At 40.9% G+C, this 17187-nt stretch overlaps 1 protein-coding gene across 1 annotated transcript; it reads right to left on the bottom strand.

The window, feature by feature from the left end:
• Nucleotides 1–1387: 1387 nt before the first annotated feature.
• Nucleotides 1388–5563, bottom strand: LOC106612940 (homeobox protein Nkx-2.5). Its single transcript, XM_014214626.3, has 2 exons — nt 4822–5563; nt 1388–2652 (listed from the first exon to the last, which is right to left on the bottom strand). The coding sequence occupies exons 1-2, from the start codon at nt 5210–5212 to the stop codon at nt 2021–2023; spliced, it is 1023 nt and encodes a 340-aa protein (XP_014070101.1). The 5' UTR covers nt 5213–5563; the 3' UTR covers nt 1388–2020.
• Between the last annotated feature and the right edge of the window lie 11624 nt (nt 5564–17187).

Genomic DNA, 17187 nt, shown 5'->3' on the forward strand with positions numbered 1-17187 from the left:
TCAAGGCAAGGTAAGAATCTCTGGATTAACTATCTAATGTTAGCTAAATGTAGTAATGAATAAATTGGCTAAATGTCTTTAGATGTAGAATTCTGTGAACTGTTGTTCAAGTTTTAAATTGAAACAATACCTGTTAGCAAAGGTGTCTGCTAGAAATAATGTGCAGGAGCTTGCAGGGATTTGTAGTCTTACATAGTATTAAATTAGAAACTAACTAGCATTTTCAAATCTGAGCGTAAATAGAACCGAATATGTTGATAAAAGTCACCTTGTCAGAGAGAGATTTACATGGTTAACAAATCGTCATGCCAGGGTAAGCCTACAAGAAACACTGCCCTTATTAGAAGTGTTTCTAAAGAACCCAATGGGAAAAAATGAATGTTGGAAAAACGACTGGTACCATTTCCTGTTTGACCGCTAGGTTTTATGGGTATTAAGATACCTCCACTGTGGGGCTCTATACTAGGCTATTAATAAGAGATCAGTTCAGCATAGTATGCTAGCCTAGGCCTAGACTGTCTTTGTGGGCCCTCCGTGGGTGCGCGATCAGACCATTATAGCGCATTGTCTGGATAACGTCTCTCTAGCCTAAATTCTCAATTTTCCATTCTGTCTGAGTTCTGGCTCTTGTCTGTGTCTGTCTGTGTTTCTGGCCTACTCTCCTATATCTGCCTCTCTCTTCAGCTCTTCCAAAGCGACGACTGGAAAACGGCCTTCCATGGCGAACAGTATGCTGGAGCCATATCTCAAACATGTATTTTTGGTATAGCCCAACATAGCATAACATGAAGAAAATTCATTTGCTTTAATCGTTATGTATTTTCAGTGATATTTTATTTTCAAGTTTAGTTGTATCCTTAGATTACAAATAATCAGCATAAGCGACGGCCTGAAAAAAAAAATGTGGAACTGAATTTGTCAAATGCTCAACAGAGACCAAACGCCCTTGGTGTGCGGGGCGCTTCTGAAGAACGTGTACAAAACCAAAGCGCACTTCTCAATGGCCAACAATGAGAACATATAGTATCAGAAAGTAGGCTAGGCCTACGGTTTCAACCACTGTCAATCAAAGCATTTTAAAAACACCATGAATATATCCGAAATTTGTGCGCACATATTTATGCGTTTATGTAGAAACACAACACACCTTTTCTAAATGGGATTGAAGGAACTTGACCAGACACCTAAAGTTTCATAGGGTGTAAAATCACATTTTCTCTCTCTCTCTCACACACACACACACACACACACACACACACACACACACACACACACACACACACACACACATATCAGCCGCATTCGAAACTCTTTTCGAAACTACGATGGAGAGTGCAAAAGATACCACAATTGCATTTTCCCTCTGAAAATATAATCAACATATGCCTTCATTTTGATACCAAAATGTTTCACTTTATTTCTCAAATGCTTATTTTCCTCAACAACAAAACATACTCAGCAGGCATTGTTCAGGTGCACAATGATACATCTCAAATTAACAAAAGTCTGCAGAAAACAAATCCTTATGGATTTTCGATCTTTTATTTAGGGATGTTCTGATATGATGTTGAATGTTTTCACTGGTAAGGACCCCTTTGCCTTTTGTAGTAGGCTACATGTAAAGTAATATTTTTTAAGTAAAGAGCTCAGATATAATCATTGCTAATGTTTGCCAGCATAGGCCATTCACATCCTGAGTGATAAGCACCCAATAGTTTATCCCAAATTGCGCATGGGGATTTAGGCAGTATACAATGCTGTCACAGTATATATCTATATCCAACAGTGACTTTGGAATAGTCCAACTTTTAAAAACACGTTTTTGCCGTTGATGATGAAACAGCTAATCTCTTTGTACAAAATGTGTCTCAATATGACGACTTTCAACGATAAATCCTTATTGTGCTGCATGGGACACATACGTTTTTACTTATCCCAAAATACTGTAGGTTAGTTATCAACTTCATCAACTCTTGATCAACAAAGCAAATGTTATTCAACTGAAGATCAACACATTCAGCTACCAGGCCCGAATGCCCTGCAGAGTTCCTTGGCAGGCTGTTCCCTGTGGCGTTTGGGCCTGAGATTGCGACACGCCCAGGTTCCCAAGACCCATATTCATAAAGGCGTTAGCAGTAGTGTTGGGCGCTAGAGCAGGCAGGCTAGAGTACGTGCATGAGTAAGTGTTAGTATACACCGGGTTATTGTAAGCCGGGTAGCCATTATAACTATAGGGGCTGGCCGCTCCAACAGTGTAGGATGTATTATAGTTCTGAGATCCAGCCAGGCAGGGCTTCCCATCACGCACCAGCACCGGGACTGCCACTCTCCTAGGCGGGGGAGGATGGTGTGGGTGTCCGGCCATCTCGAGGGTCTTGTCCTGCCGCTGCCGTTTACACTTATACCTCCTGTTCTGGAACCATATTTTGACCTGTGTGGAGGTCAGTTTCAGAGTGTTGGCCAGGTGTTCCCTCTCCGGGGCGGATAGGTAACGCTGCTGCCTGAAGCGCCGCTCGAGCTCGAACACCTGCGCCTGGGAAAAGAGTACCCTTGGTTTCCGCCGGGCCCTTTGCTGTTTTGGGGGTTTCTCCAAGTCCGAGTGCACCTGCGTGGACTCCTCGCAGTCCCTCACTCCTATTAGGCCACAAGATTCTCCAGAAAGAGAGGGGAGAGAGATTTTAGTCATATTTGACGACAGATTCATCAATTCTTTCATTCTATACAAAATAGCTATTCTAATTTTCAAAATGCATCTCGAGTCTTTACTAATCAATGACACAAATATAAATTTAGCCTATCAGAGAAAATTAAATCAGATAAGGCCTTCCTATGATTTGTTGTTCAAATATTGTTGTTTTAGTGTAGTCTGTGGCTTGAAACCAGTTTTACTTTAAATATATGTATTCATTTTAATGGGAACTTTGATGGGGGTGGAGGCCACAAGAAATCTGAACAACATCATGAATAGCGGCAGTGGATCGCGGGTCTGCATACTCACATCCATACCCGCCACACATGTAGTCAGAGCCGGCCCTAGCCTTTTGGGGGCCCTAAGTTAAATGTAGTTAGGATGGAGATACATGCTTTCAGTTTTTAATATGATATCTGAGTGAGAGTGGCTAACAAAATCAATGGGGGCCCTGGGTTGGTAATTCAACCATGATAGCTGGCTACACTAATTTACCAATCTAAAATATGTTAGCTGGCATGGGCTGAGTGATTGTCAGTGACTGATATAACAAGAGAGAAACTTGAAATATCACATTTTTTTGGGGGGGGGGGGGGGGGCTACAAAATGGCCCTGTGCCACCACTTTCCCACCCCTTGTCTAAATAGGGTGATATATGCAAAAGTCGGACACTTTTTGGTAGATCACTATGTAGACAATCAAAATCAGTCTACCCATACTCAGGTGATGTTTATTTTAATGAATTAAGGTCTTATCTACAATTTTATGATGAAACAACTTGATCTTTTATTATTCAGGGTGTGCTAAAACCCCCAAAACAACCTCAGACCCCTACTTTTGCTAAAGTGTGTCTTTCAGTGTTGGTGGGACACTTTAGAAGAATATGAACTGGGATACTATTTTCTCATTAGAAATACATTAGTGTTCCACTTCACCTCACACTTGTTATGAACTCACCAATAAGCCTTTGTACAGGCTTGTAGATAACATACTCTCTGTTTTTATATAATAACATTTTATTTAACCCTTTCCATGCCCTTAGAACATTGATTTGGGGACATTCCAAGCTCTTGGTGAAAATCTAACTGAAGAAGTCTGAACAGCTTTTACCGGATCCTGAAACACCTCTACTATCCCCAAATTCTGTCCCCTTTCATAAAGTGAGCCTCTTTTCTATCCTCCCTTTGTACATAATTGTTTCCTTTCTTTTATTTTCTTCTAATGCCTTCATCCAATGCTGTTTTCTCAGGGGGTGCTGCAGCACCCTCAGCACTCCTACTTCCTGCGACTCTGTTTACATGAATGGTTATTAAAAAGCTAGATTGTTGAATTATAGTTGACAGAACGACAGCCTTATCATTCTAGCTCAAGGTTTCATATGTATGGCATTTTTTCATGCGTTTCAACGGGTCACCCTGTCTAAGATACCTGACCACACACACTACAATGAAATCACACTCAACAAAACCATTTAGCAAAAACCCAATGACATTTGTTGTGATTGGGTTGCAAAATTACCATAGTACAGTTCCCTCAAACACAAATGTCCCAATACACTTGAAGTCCCACTAATGCTGACATCAACCTAAAGAGTAAATGCATTAAATAATTAGGGTATATGCAACATATAGGCCTAATTAAAGCATTTGGCCCAATATTACTTGTAATTTCTGTCTTATCTAAAGGTTAATTTCAGTGCAGTGCAGTAGGTACATTTATCTGAAAAACAACATGACTCTTTAAATTATTTCTGAAAACGAAGGATGTTGGATTGCTCATATTTTTTATATGGTGATTCAGCCATGCACAATTTGTCAAAATGCTGTCGTTTGGAGCGTTTTCTTCTCAAAACCTATTTATTTACAGGTGAACCCTGTATGTAGATGACAAATAAAATAAAGCTATCGCTTTCTATAAAAGGCGCTAATATTGTAATCGTTAAACTGAAGTAGTCTCTAGTTAAATGGGAGAAAAAAAAATATATATACGGGTGTATTATCTTATAATTGGATTTAATAAATGAGCTTGATAAACTAGAATACTGCAATCATAATAGAGATAGAATACAATACTTTCTTTTAAAATCAAATGGTTAGGATACTATGTATGCTGGTAATCAATCACCGACTTACTGGTGTCTATGTCCTCCTGCTCAACTTCCAGGCTGGTGTCGGCTGAGTGTCCCTGTAGCCCCGGGGAAGTGAATATCTCCCCGGCAAGACCCGTCTCCATCAGCCGCTCCTGCACGGTCAGACTACCCAGGTAGGACATCCTCGCCTCTCTCTCCAAGAGTCCGGGGCTGGGACTGTCCCTGTCTCTGCCAGCCAGCATACAAGACGGGGGCGACTGGAGGGCGAAGCGGTGCTGCTGCGACACCGGGTGAGAGCACTCATGGGGCGGCCCAACGTGTGAGGCGAGCCGCTGCTGCTGAGACTGCTGCTGAAGCTCCTGCTTCAGTATGTCCTTGACTGAGAACGGCGTGGTGGAGGCAGAAATAACAGGGCTAGGAAGCATTATTATCATCGGCACCTATTCGTTCACATGAAGTAGGAATTATAGTCCCTTGGTGAAGTGGCTCATCCGAGCATAAAGAACTCCTCAAGCAGGTGTTTGTTTGGATAGACGGTTTTTAAGAGTAAACGGATCCAAAAGGGGGTCTATTCGTCTCTTTGAAGAAGAAAAAAGAAAACCTCTACAGTAGCCTGAATGATTGCTGAGCCTTGCTTGTTGTTTGTTCATGGAGTTATGCAAAAGAGGACTGGTTTGTTTCGTGAAGTGACAGCTCTCGTCTCTCTGCCCTGCGCTCTCTGCCTCGCCTGCAGTGTCTGTTTAGCTTGTTGGGGGATTTGGTGAGATGCAGTTTCTGTTTTGTTGGAGGACTCAAGGCGGACGCTTCTTTTCCTCCATGTGATGTCACGAGATAATGGGATGGGTGACTGCATGGAGCGAGGGCGCAAACTCTTCTATGTATTTAGAGTTTAGAGAAGATTATCAAGTAACAACTATTGAAATGTTGTATTATGTTACATGAAATGAACACATCTTTATTTCAATGGGAAATTTAATAAGAAGTAGGCCTAGGCTAGAATAATTTGAGTGTGGTATCAGCCCTCAGAGCGTCTGCATGCAGTTTCTGTACAGGTAGGAGACCGGTTTTCATCATATATCCGTTCATCGTTTGCATATAGCTTAGCTCACATTGAATAGTGTAAAAATGGAGTAGTAACCGACTGAAACTATAATGAACTCAACATAGTTGTAGCCTTCCTCATTGTACAAATGGGAGAAGAAAAAGCATGCGTCTTGCATGTAGAGTGAGAGATTGAGTCAGTGCGTGTGGAGGCCTGCACATATGAGACTGTTTCTTTTTGGCTGGTTTAATAGGCTAAGAAAACATACTGATAAGCAGCATAGAGAGGAATACTGATATTAATGACACATTATCTGTTGCTATCAGTGTACTTTCCGATTTAAGCACACTCTCTCTCTCTCTCGTTCTCTCTCGCTCTCTCTAGGCTACTCTCCCTATCATCACACACACTTAGATAACCCAAATCTTATTTTTCCTGTTTCCACATAAGATAATGGGGGGGCGATTATAACAGAATTATAGGCTAACGATTGCTTTACTGTATTACTAATTGATAGGCTACACTATACAGTGTACATTTGTAACTTAAACACTTACTTCTACAGACATTTACAATTGTATTTGTATATTTCTAGTGTGAAGTATTTTTTTTACCGGTCAATAACTAAATAAAATGGATATAGGCGTACCTAGTATTTGGTAAGAGTATAAAATAACAACAACACGTAAAAAACCGAATAAATGTACATACATACATTTATTAAACGAACGAACAAAACTTACAAGGGGATCCTTAAAAAACAAAATACAACATTGTCATATTCATTCACTCACATTTTCGTTTACATTGCATATCGATATTTCTGTCTTAGAATTGTGTTGAAAATATGATAAAACATAGCACATAGCTTTTATTTATATTAGGCTACATTGAAACAATATCCAAACTATAATACTTGGCATAGGTCTAATGATTTATAATAATATTAGGACTACAATTATAGGCATTTACTTAAGCTATTATTTGTTAGTCTGTCATCGCATGCTTGTGTGAATAATTAATTTATCGTTCGAATTGATGAAGTCAAACATATAGGAAAGCTCTGAAGGCCTTATTGGCTAATCTAAATTGGAACAATTTCACTTACCAATTTTGATGCAGCTATCCTATATAATGTGACCACGTACAAGTGGTCTACAGCCAACGAATAACTCTAAATAGTCAGATTTGTTCTGAATATTAAAGGCTTTAATATTTGTTTTGAATATATGTTTTTTGCCTAGTTGATTGGTTTACAACTAAAAGTAAAACACGCCACGCATTATGTAGCTGCAGACTCATTTAAAAGATTTTTTCACAAAGCAAAGAGAAATAGGATGAGAATAACGTGTATGTGGACAGAATCCAGACCTGCCAGTTTCTCACTCCAGTACTATCCACTGTGGCTACCGAGGACAGACAGAAAACAGAGCACACTGCGCGTCTTGCACTGCGACTATTTGTGTTGAGATGTTTTATAACTTTGCAAAATTATTTACATTTCTGAATGCCTTGCCCCTCTCCTTTAGTCCATATATGTTTTAGTCCTAGGAAGACAGATGCATGAAAGGGGTCTAAACTATACAACACTGATCAACATTTCAAAATGAGAACCAAGCATGGACGATGATTCAATAGTGGCACACACACACACACACACACACACACACACACACACACACACACACACACACACACACACACACACACACACACACACACACACACACACACACACACACACACACACACACAGCTAAGGGACAGCCTGTTGTATTAAATATATTAAATATATTTATTTTCAGATATATGGACCACCGTCTGCAAGCAAACTTTATCGCAAATCCAGAGGGAAAATCAGAGATGTTGTAATGTTACACCTCTCCTCTCCTCAAGTCGCCTGTCTACAGTGGCCCAGGACAGGCGCCAGGGACAAAAGCCCCGGTAGCGCCTAAACCGTGCGGAGAGAAAGAAAGACAATACATAATCTCATCCGCTCGCCATCAGCAGAGTGCTGTTTAGATTGGAGGAGCGTCTACCCCGGCTTCTCAAGATGGATGTCTTTAAAACGGCCAATTTGAGAGATGGAGAGCGGGAAGAGGGGAAGAGAGGGCGAGGAGGGAGAGGGGGAGTAGAAAGAGAGAGGGAGTGTAGGGGGAGGGCTATAAACACAACTCGTGAACTTGTGTTTTCCAAAACAAAGTCATCCATTACGGTTTGCGTTGCTTGTATTGGCTAAAGATGTGGTTACACCGCAATGAAAATGTGGAGCAATCTGAAACAGACTTTGTTTATGGCTATTTTAGCCTAGGGACACAGATAATTTACACATGTATTTAGGTGGAATTTATTGACTCGCAAAACATGACCGGGTGAGCCAAAGGTTTATTCCCGTTGGTTTATTTACAATAGTAATGGTCTACACTCTTAGAAAAAAGGGTTCCAAAAGGGTTCTTCTTTTTGGGTTCCAGCTAGAACACTTTTGGGTTCCATGTAGGATCATCTGTTGAAAGGGTTCTACATGGAACCCAAAATAGTTCTTCAAATAGTTCTTTAGACAGCCAAAGAACCATTTAAGATTCTACTGAACAAAAATATATCCACTTGACAGGTGAGGCATATCAATCCATCCACTTGACAGGTGTGGCATATCAAGAAGCTGATTAAACAGCATGATCATTACACATGTGTGCCTTGTACTGGGGACGATAAAAGGCCACTCTAAAATGTGCAGTTTTGTCACACAGCTCAATGCCACAGATGTCTCAAGGTTCGAGGGAGTGTGCAATTGTCATACTGACTGCAGGAATATCCACTTCCATTTCTCTACCATAAGCAGCCTCCAATGTCATATTAGAGAATTTGTCAGTACGTCCAACCGGCCTCACAACCGCATGTAACCGCGCCAGCCTAGGACTTCCACATCGGGCTACTTCACCTGTGGGATCATCTGAGACCAGCCACCCGGTCAGCTGATGAGACTGAGGAGCATTTCTGTCTGTAATAAACCCTTTTGTGGGGGAAAACTCATTCTGATTGGCTGGTCCTTGCTCCCCAGTGAGTGGGCCAGTCTCCCAATTGGGTGGTCAATGCCCTCCAAGGCCCATTCGTTGGCTGCGTCCCTGCCCAGTCATGTGAAATCCATAGATTAGGGCCTAATGAATTTATTTCAATTGACTGATTTCCTTATATGAACTGTAACTCAGTAAAGTCGTGGAAATTGTTGCATGTTGCGTTTATATTTTTTTGCTCAGTATAGATAACACCTTATATTCTACGAATGTGCTTGATTTTTACAAGCCATGGCAAAATAATGTTTGAAATAATATTTGTGAATTGTTAAGGCAGAGTTAATGTCGAGGCTTTGCCTTTCCCCGGGCATAAATGCAGGCAGGTCACCCACGAAATTTGACATTTGGATTAATGTCTAATTGTGACGTGAAACTGAAGTGAGACTGTGAGCGCTTGTTGCCTAAATGAGCGCTGACTGACCGCATGTGTTCCATAGCACAAGGCAGTCAGACATGGTTGCTATAGATAGGCCTATTTCTAATCCATCATGAGATTATCTCACCACCACTGACATCAGGATTCGAGGGGGCATGCTTGGACTGTAAATGGCGGTGACTTTTTAATGAATGGTTTTAGGTTTATGTCTCTATACCTCACCATACTACCAATCCATATTATTATTTGAATAATCAAATAGACCTAGCACAATAGTGACACAAATATTAATTTGCATAGGCCAGGGCAAAAACTAGTCCTCCTTTCTATATGGTGCTGTTTTTAGGCTAGCATAATTATACTATTTTCGATATCCTCAAGTTTTGTCGAGTTAATGTTGTTTACGTCTGTTAACCCTCATACTACCGACTGGGGTATTTTGACACCAGAGGCATATTTTTGTAACATAGCCCAAAGCTGGGTAATAAAATTCTTCAAATTGTTAATGACTTTGTCAATCAACTTGTTCTTATCAAATATCAATCATTGTTTAGTGTTTCTGTATCAATATTGACTTATCGTAATTTTGACCCCAGCCTACAACAGGCAAATTTGATATATAGGACCTTTATTTGAATCTAGGTTTCTCTGGCGACATAGGCTAATTATAAATTATCCGTACCAGCAGAGGGTGGAGGAGGACCTGCATAAGAGGTTTTGACCAGATAGACAGTTTGCCAAAATATTGCACCCCATGTACTCGCCTAAGATTGTAGCTTACTTTTCTATACCACGTATCATATGACTGTGTATTTTTGTGCATAAAAAATATCTGCCAATAGTATAATGGTGTGTATACTTGATAGAACTGCAATACAGAATTCAGCCTCATTCTGAATCTACATAGAGAGAAGTATCGGTGTTTATACCATGGCATTGTTGAATACTTGTTTCTGATTGGCTTGAAGGGCATTCTAGGCCGTGCATTATTTCCCTTTATGAACTATGTGGTTGGAACCCTGAATGCTGATTGATTGGCTGACAGCTGTGGTATATTTAAGCAATAAGGCACGAAGGGCTGTGGTATATGGCCAATATAACACGGCAAAGGGCTGTTCTTCGCACAACGCAACGCCGTGGTATATTGGCCATATACCACAAAGCCCTGAGGTGCCTTATTGCTATTAAAAACTGGTTACCAACCCAATTAGAGCAATACAAATACATGCTTTGTCATACTCATGGTATACGTCTGATATACCACAGCTGTCAGCCAATCAGCATTCAGGGCTCGAACCACCCAGTTTATAATTAAGCAATAAGGCACCTTGTTAATGGTGTTATGAGCACTGCAGATTGCATTGCAGTCACACAAATCCTTGGGGGTTTGTGGTATATGGCCAATATACCATGGCTAAGGGCTGTATACAGGCACTCAGACACAATGCTGAGTGCCTGGACACAGCCCTTAGCCGTGGTATATTGGCCATATATCACAAACCCCCGAGGAGCCTTATTGCTATTATAAACTGGTTACCAAGTAATTAGAGCAGTAAAACCCATGGTATACGGTCTAATATACCATGGCTTTCAGCCAATCAGAATTCAGGGCTCAAACCACTCAGTTTATAACAGATCTTATACCACAGGTATGCCTTATGTATTGCTTAAATAACGCATGGTATATCAGAATGGTAGAATCCAATGGCTATAGTTCATTCTTACATGTTCTATGTTTAAGCTGCTTTTGAAAGCCAAAGTCGAATTGAAAACAGTATTGGCATTGTTAAATTGGATTTTCATAATAGCAAGCTAGGACTGATGGTTTGGTTAGCTTAGCTAGCAAGTCTATTTGTTTGGTTACTGAGGCAACTACTGTAGCTATCTAGTAAACTTGCTAGCTACTCAGTGGATGTTGGACACATTTCTATCTGCAAATTAACACATTTCTAGTGCCAAATGTGTTCAATTATAGCCATGGTATAAAAGGGATAATCAACTCGGGGCTCTATGTGTTTTCTGGAAAATAATGCAGCTCTGAGGAAGTTTAGCCCAAATCTATTTTTTAATTTTTTTTTAGTATTTATTTGATTCCATATTTCTCTGGAGACATAATATTAAATTACACTTATAAGCAGTTATATAGGAAAGGAAAGGGCGAGTATGCCTACATAAGGTGCTCCATCACTGCAGGTGATCTGCTTATCTGGTCAAAATTACTGATAGATCCCCTCAACCCTCTGAGGATATGTATGACTGTGTACACAATAACAAAAAATGACCTTACATGCTTAGTTGCAGTCAAAACAGCTCATAAAAGTATGTCAGTGGTATGAATTCTTGTTAGAACTGTAATACAGAAACCAGCTACACTCTAAATGTAGGCCTACACATATTGGTGTGTATTCTCAGAAAAATAGGTAGGCTATACTACAGGAAATGTTATATAGCCTAAATACCAGAAATCCTATAATATTCTCCAATAGTCTATATGTGCAACTAGTTATGTTATGTGGGTGGCTATAACATTTGGTTTGAAGTCATTTTGAGGATTTGGGAATGCTTTTTGAAGCATCCTGCCAGCTAGGCCCTACCACTCCCAGTGTTACACTAGCAGCGATGCTAATCCTGGCAGTAGGGTAAGTTGTCTCTCGGGATCAATGTGGATGAATCACTTTTTGTCAATAAAATTAATTACGCTATATTTCAAATGTTGGTGTACCGCCCTTTAAATTACAGTAGTTTTTATCACCTAAATATGACACAATTATTAGGCCTATTTACTTAATAAAAAAATATATATAATTCTACAATTCAATAATGGTGAATCAGTAGGCATACTTTTAGTTCCTATGTCGATTGTACTTTGGAAAAAAGCCACACATTATTTATGGGACAAATGTATATTTTAATTTGACAGAATATGCAAATTCCTGTAAAAAAAAAATACTTTTGCAAATATTTTATTTCAGATAACCTTATTTACAAGCCTAGTGATGTTTGATAAGAATGAAGTTGCTACTTTGCTATGATTGTTGCTTTTCCCAATAGTTTCTGCTTGGTGTCAAAATGACCCCGTTGGTAATGCATGTATGTAAAATATGTTGACAGTATGAGGGTTAAAAGCTATTATCGTGTCAATCAGAGCAGCCTCGCGGCCTCTGTCCTCTCTGGTAAACTAAGCGTCACGGATCACTGATGCACCTTGCTAATGGTGTTACGAGAGCTGTAGATTGCAGTCGCACAGTCCACACACACGCGCTGCATGACGAGACACCGCACGGAAAAAAATATATAGCAAAATAGGTTTACAGCATTAGAGGAAAACCACAGATAATTACGCTGACGTAATTACATTAATACAATATAGAGCTACATATAGACCAATTGAAGGTTAAATGAAGCGCAAGTCATCCCGCATGGCCATATTCGAAATCTTAGCTCCTGTCTTTCTGACATGAGAAGGCTAACACGTACACACACGCCGCATGGCGAGATACTGGATGATAAAGTCATTAAAAAAAATCCAGCAACATAGGTCTAAAGCATTAGAGAAAGCACCACAACTAATGCAACGTTTCGTCTATATTTAATCCAATAAACACGTCCTTCCATTGTAATTATCTAGGCTACTTTTCAGCTTTCAGCTGCCCTGTGAAAACAACCACGGGGATGAATAGGGTTTTAACAACAGCATTCAGCCTGATAACATACTAAATAAAAATCGATATGTCGACACAGGCTATGGGCTATCATTGGCATAATGACTCCACAACATACATCGAAAGAAAACATAAACTGTTTTTGTATTCTTCATTTTTTTTTATGCAAGTAGGACTCGGTTCACCGTGTGCTTAATGGTAACGCCTCAACTGTCATCATGATTTTAGGACATCGCCTAAATCTGTCAATTGAAAACAGATGAATACATTTATAAACTATGAACTAAGACATTTACTCACAGGCCACTTAGGGGCCGTTTTCACCACTCTGCTTAGTTCTTAGCCTACCCAGAGATAATGGAATGGAGAGATAATGGAATGGCTGTTAACGTTATCAGTGGTTTTCGCGTGCCACTGTCAGCTCTGCTGCAATCCCGAGCTCTTGTTTAACCGACAGAAGAGCCTGTTTCTGATCTCTAACAAACCCCAGGACCACCATAGTGTCCAGGAGGAGCAGCTTACGGTGGATGTGACACTGACACGCAGATACAACATCTCCGTCATGATTAGGACAGGCGGAGGTCATGCTAGGAGGTCATGCTAGGAGGTCAGGGCGAGACACAGCTGAGAGATAAAGGCATAGGTAGGGATGGACCTCAAACCCAAGGCTTCGAATTTCTCAATCTTCAACCCAAGACCCACTTCAAGGACATAGATACATCTTAGATGTTTATCCAAATTAAGCACAGGGGCTGTAAACAGTGCAAATACATTTATTTAATTTTTAGTGTAGCTGGTAGGCCTAGTTCACATCTACTCACATATGACTCAAGTAGGTATGTCTCACTCCACTCGCCATAAGATAATTACACTGAGATAATTACATTCATAAAATATAGAGTTAATATGTAGCACAACTGAAGGTATGATGAAGAGCCAGTCATCACGCCTGGCCATATTCGACATCTTAGCTCCTGGTACAACACAACACCTGGTCTCTCTGACATGAGAAGGCTAATACATACACACAAGCAGCACCGCATGGCGAGATACTGGATGATAAAGTCATTTAAAAAAAAACCCCAGCAACATAGGTCTAAAGCATTAGAGAAAGCACCACAGCTAATGCAACGTTTCATCTATATTTAATTCAATAAACACGTCCTTCCATTGTAATTATCTAGGCTACTTTTCAGCTTTCAGCTGCCCTGTGAAAACAACCACGGGGATGAATAGGGTTTTAACAACAGCATTCAGCCTGATAACATACCAAATAAAAATCGATATTTATGCAGAGTCTATCATTGGCATAATGACTCCATAATATAAATGGAAATAAAACACACAAAAAAGAGTATTCAGATTTTTTTACAGATAGACTATTATTGACAGTAATGACTCGGTCCACCATGTGCTAATAGAGCGCCTCAATGGTCACGGTGATTTTAGGACAGCCTACATCTGTCAAGGAAAACAGACTAAGACATTTATAAGCTAGAAACTAATACATTTACACATTGGCCACTTAGGGGCCATTTTCACACCCATGCTTAGTTCTTAGGCTACGCAGAGATAATGGAATGGAGAGATAATGGAATGGAGAGATAATGGAATGTCTGTTAACGTTATCAGTAGTCCTCGCGTGCCACAGTCAGCCCTGCCACACTACCAAGCTCAGCACTGTGTTTATGGGGCGGAAGAGCCTGTTTCCGGTCTCTAACAAAACCCAGGACCAGCCATAGTGTCTAGTAGGCGCGGCTTGCGGTGGATGTGACACTGACATGCCGATACAACATCTCCATCATGATTAGGACAGGTAAGGTCATGCTGGGAGATAAGGGCAAGACAGAGCTGAGATATAAAGGCATAGGCTAATAGGGATGGACCTCAAGCCCAAGGCTTCGAATTTCTCTTCAGCCCAAGCCTTCAAAGACAGACAGGATCGTCAGCAGAATAATTCATCTTAGACGTTTATCCAAATGAAGCACAGGAGCTGTAAAAATTAAAAGAAAGTCTAAATAAACATATCACATTGGGGAGCAGCAAACAGTGCAAAGACATTTATTTCAATTAAGTGTAGCTAGTGGGCCTAGTTCACGTCAACTCACAGATGACTCAAATAGGTGTGGCTCACTCTCCATAGGATAATTACACTGAGATAATTACCTTAATAAAATATAGAGTTACATGTAGCCAAACTGAAGGTATGATGAAACACCCTTCATCCCACCTGGCCATATTCAACATCTTAGCTCCTGTTCTCTCTGACATGAGAAGGCTACTGCGTGAACACACACATATACACACACACAAAACACACACATACGCACACACTAACCTGTAGAGACAGTCTCTCTCTCTGACAGGGCTGTATGTAGCCTAGCAGTTAAGTGCATTGAACCAGTAACAGAAAGGTCACTGGTTTGAATCCCTGAGCTGACTATTTGAAAAACCTGTTGATGTGCCCTTGAGCAAGGCACTTAACACTAATTGCTCCTGTAAATTGCTCTGGATGAGAGTGTCTGCCAAATGCCTGTAATGTCAAATGTAGTCCTGTAGTGTAGATCTTTCTCTGGGCTAAGGGTTTGAGAGTACAGTACTGGAGAGTTGGTAGTTACTTTATTAAGATAATGGATAATCTAATGAGGATGTCCATGGGAAAGTGTTCCATAATCTGTTACAGAGAGAGTATCGCCTGTGTTGTTTAAGATGGAATTTACCCAATCAATTACTGGGAGTTTATATGTATATTTATTTATTTATTTATTTTTTATAGCTTACAGTTTAATTCGCTGTTAGTCAGCACCTCTATACTAAATAATTTTTCCTGGGTGTGCGCCAGCTCATACTTTTTATTAGATGGAAGTAGTGCCATAAATGTGATTTGTTTTCCCAGCAGAAGGTGTTAAGAGCTTTAGAGGGATGGATTGTGGGATTGATGAGGGTGGAGAGTTGTCTGGGATGGAGGTCTTAACAGGTCTGTAAAATGCATTACACCTCTGGAAAGTAGCTATCAAATATCAAATGAATTGGTAAATGTTCCCAAAATGTCCCTCAAAATATGTTACTTATTAAAGCACAATAATCCAATTGTATGTAGTGCAAAAGTGGGCATTGATAATTGGACATACATCAGAAAATGTATCTTCTCCTTATCCCTGACCGACCTTGTAGGGAGTTCCTAAGCAATTTGCCTTGGCATCAGCACATTGAATAAGCAGGCCAGAGACCAGACTGTATATCTGTCAGGGGCGAGACCCTTCCAGTCCCCTTCCAGTCCCCTTCCAAGGTTCCGGAAGCTGTGTGTTATCAGCAGGGTGTGTGAGAGGGGCTGAGCACTGGGTAAAAGGCCCATGCCATTGTGCCTCTGCCTGGGCCAGCATGATGGATGGCCTCCTTCTCTCTGGAGGAAAGGACAAGGCCGGAGGGGAGCTTAGGCCCAGAGTTGCAGTGCAACCCAGCTCTCGTCCACACTGCTGGGTCACGCTAATCAGTGGTTCAACTGTTCTCTAATGGTGGGTATAGTGTGGACCCACTGGTGGATTGGGAATTAGTGGCTATAGGTTGTAGATTGGTGACAATACACTAGAAATACAGGTAGAAATAACGCTGTCATTATTTGGTGTGTAAGAAGAAAGGTCATGTCATGGGTGAAGTTTACAAACCACAGCCGGAACAGCACCAGGGGTATAGAGGGCAGAGGTCGGTCTGTGAACCAGAGAAGGATGTAAGGTCAGGCTAGTCTGGGTCTCCAGACACACCACCATCCCCGGATCCATACCCAGACCCCTGCCCCCCCTGCCCCCCTGTCCCCCCTGCCCCCCTGCCCCTGTGGGACTCATAACTCAGGCAGCTGTATTCTCCAGGCAGCCTTGATCCGGGCAGGTGTGTGTTTGTATATATGACCCACTACCAGGGGATGTAAGGTCTGTACGGCTGTGATCTACGACACTGGTAATGAGTCATGTTCAGAGTCTCTGTGTGGGGTTAGGGTGGGGGGTGGAATGCAGTAGTATTGGAAGAAACATGCAACTTAAATATGATTATCCTCTCCACTACCTCCCACGCTGGGAAATAGACATACAGAAACTGCAGTGGAAAACTCAGTAGAATGGGGTCTTCCCTAGGTACCTTAAGATAAATGCACTAACTGTAAGTCGCTCTGGATAAGAGCATCTGCTAAATCAAGGTTTCCCAAACTCGTCCACCCCTCGTGCACGTTTTGGTTCTTGCACTAAACAGCTGATTTAGATCATCA

This window comes from Salmo salar, chromosome 01 (genome assembly GCF_965601325.2).
Source record: "Salmo salar chromosome 01, fSalSal1, whole genome shotgun sequence".
Lineage (NCBI taxonomy): Eukaryota > Metazoa > Chordata > Actinopteri > Salmoniformes > Salmonidae > Salmo > Salmo salar.

Bases quoted from the DNA above. Each gene is read 5' to 3' on its own strand.
- LOC106612940 (XM_014214626.3), bottom strand. From the start codon at position 5,212: ATGATAATAATGCTTCCTAGCCCTGTTATTTCTGCCTCCACCACGCCG. The intron at 2,653-4,821 runs GTAAGTCGGTGA...CTCTTTCTGGAG, and splicing joins GCAGGAGGACATAGACACCA to AATCTTGTGGCCTAATAGGA.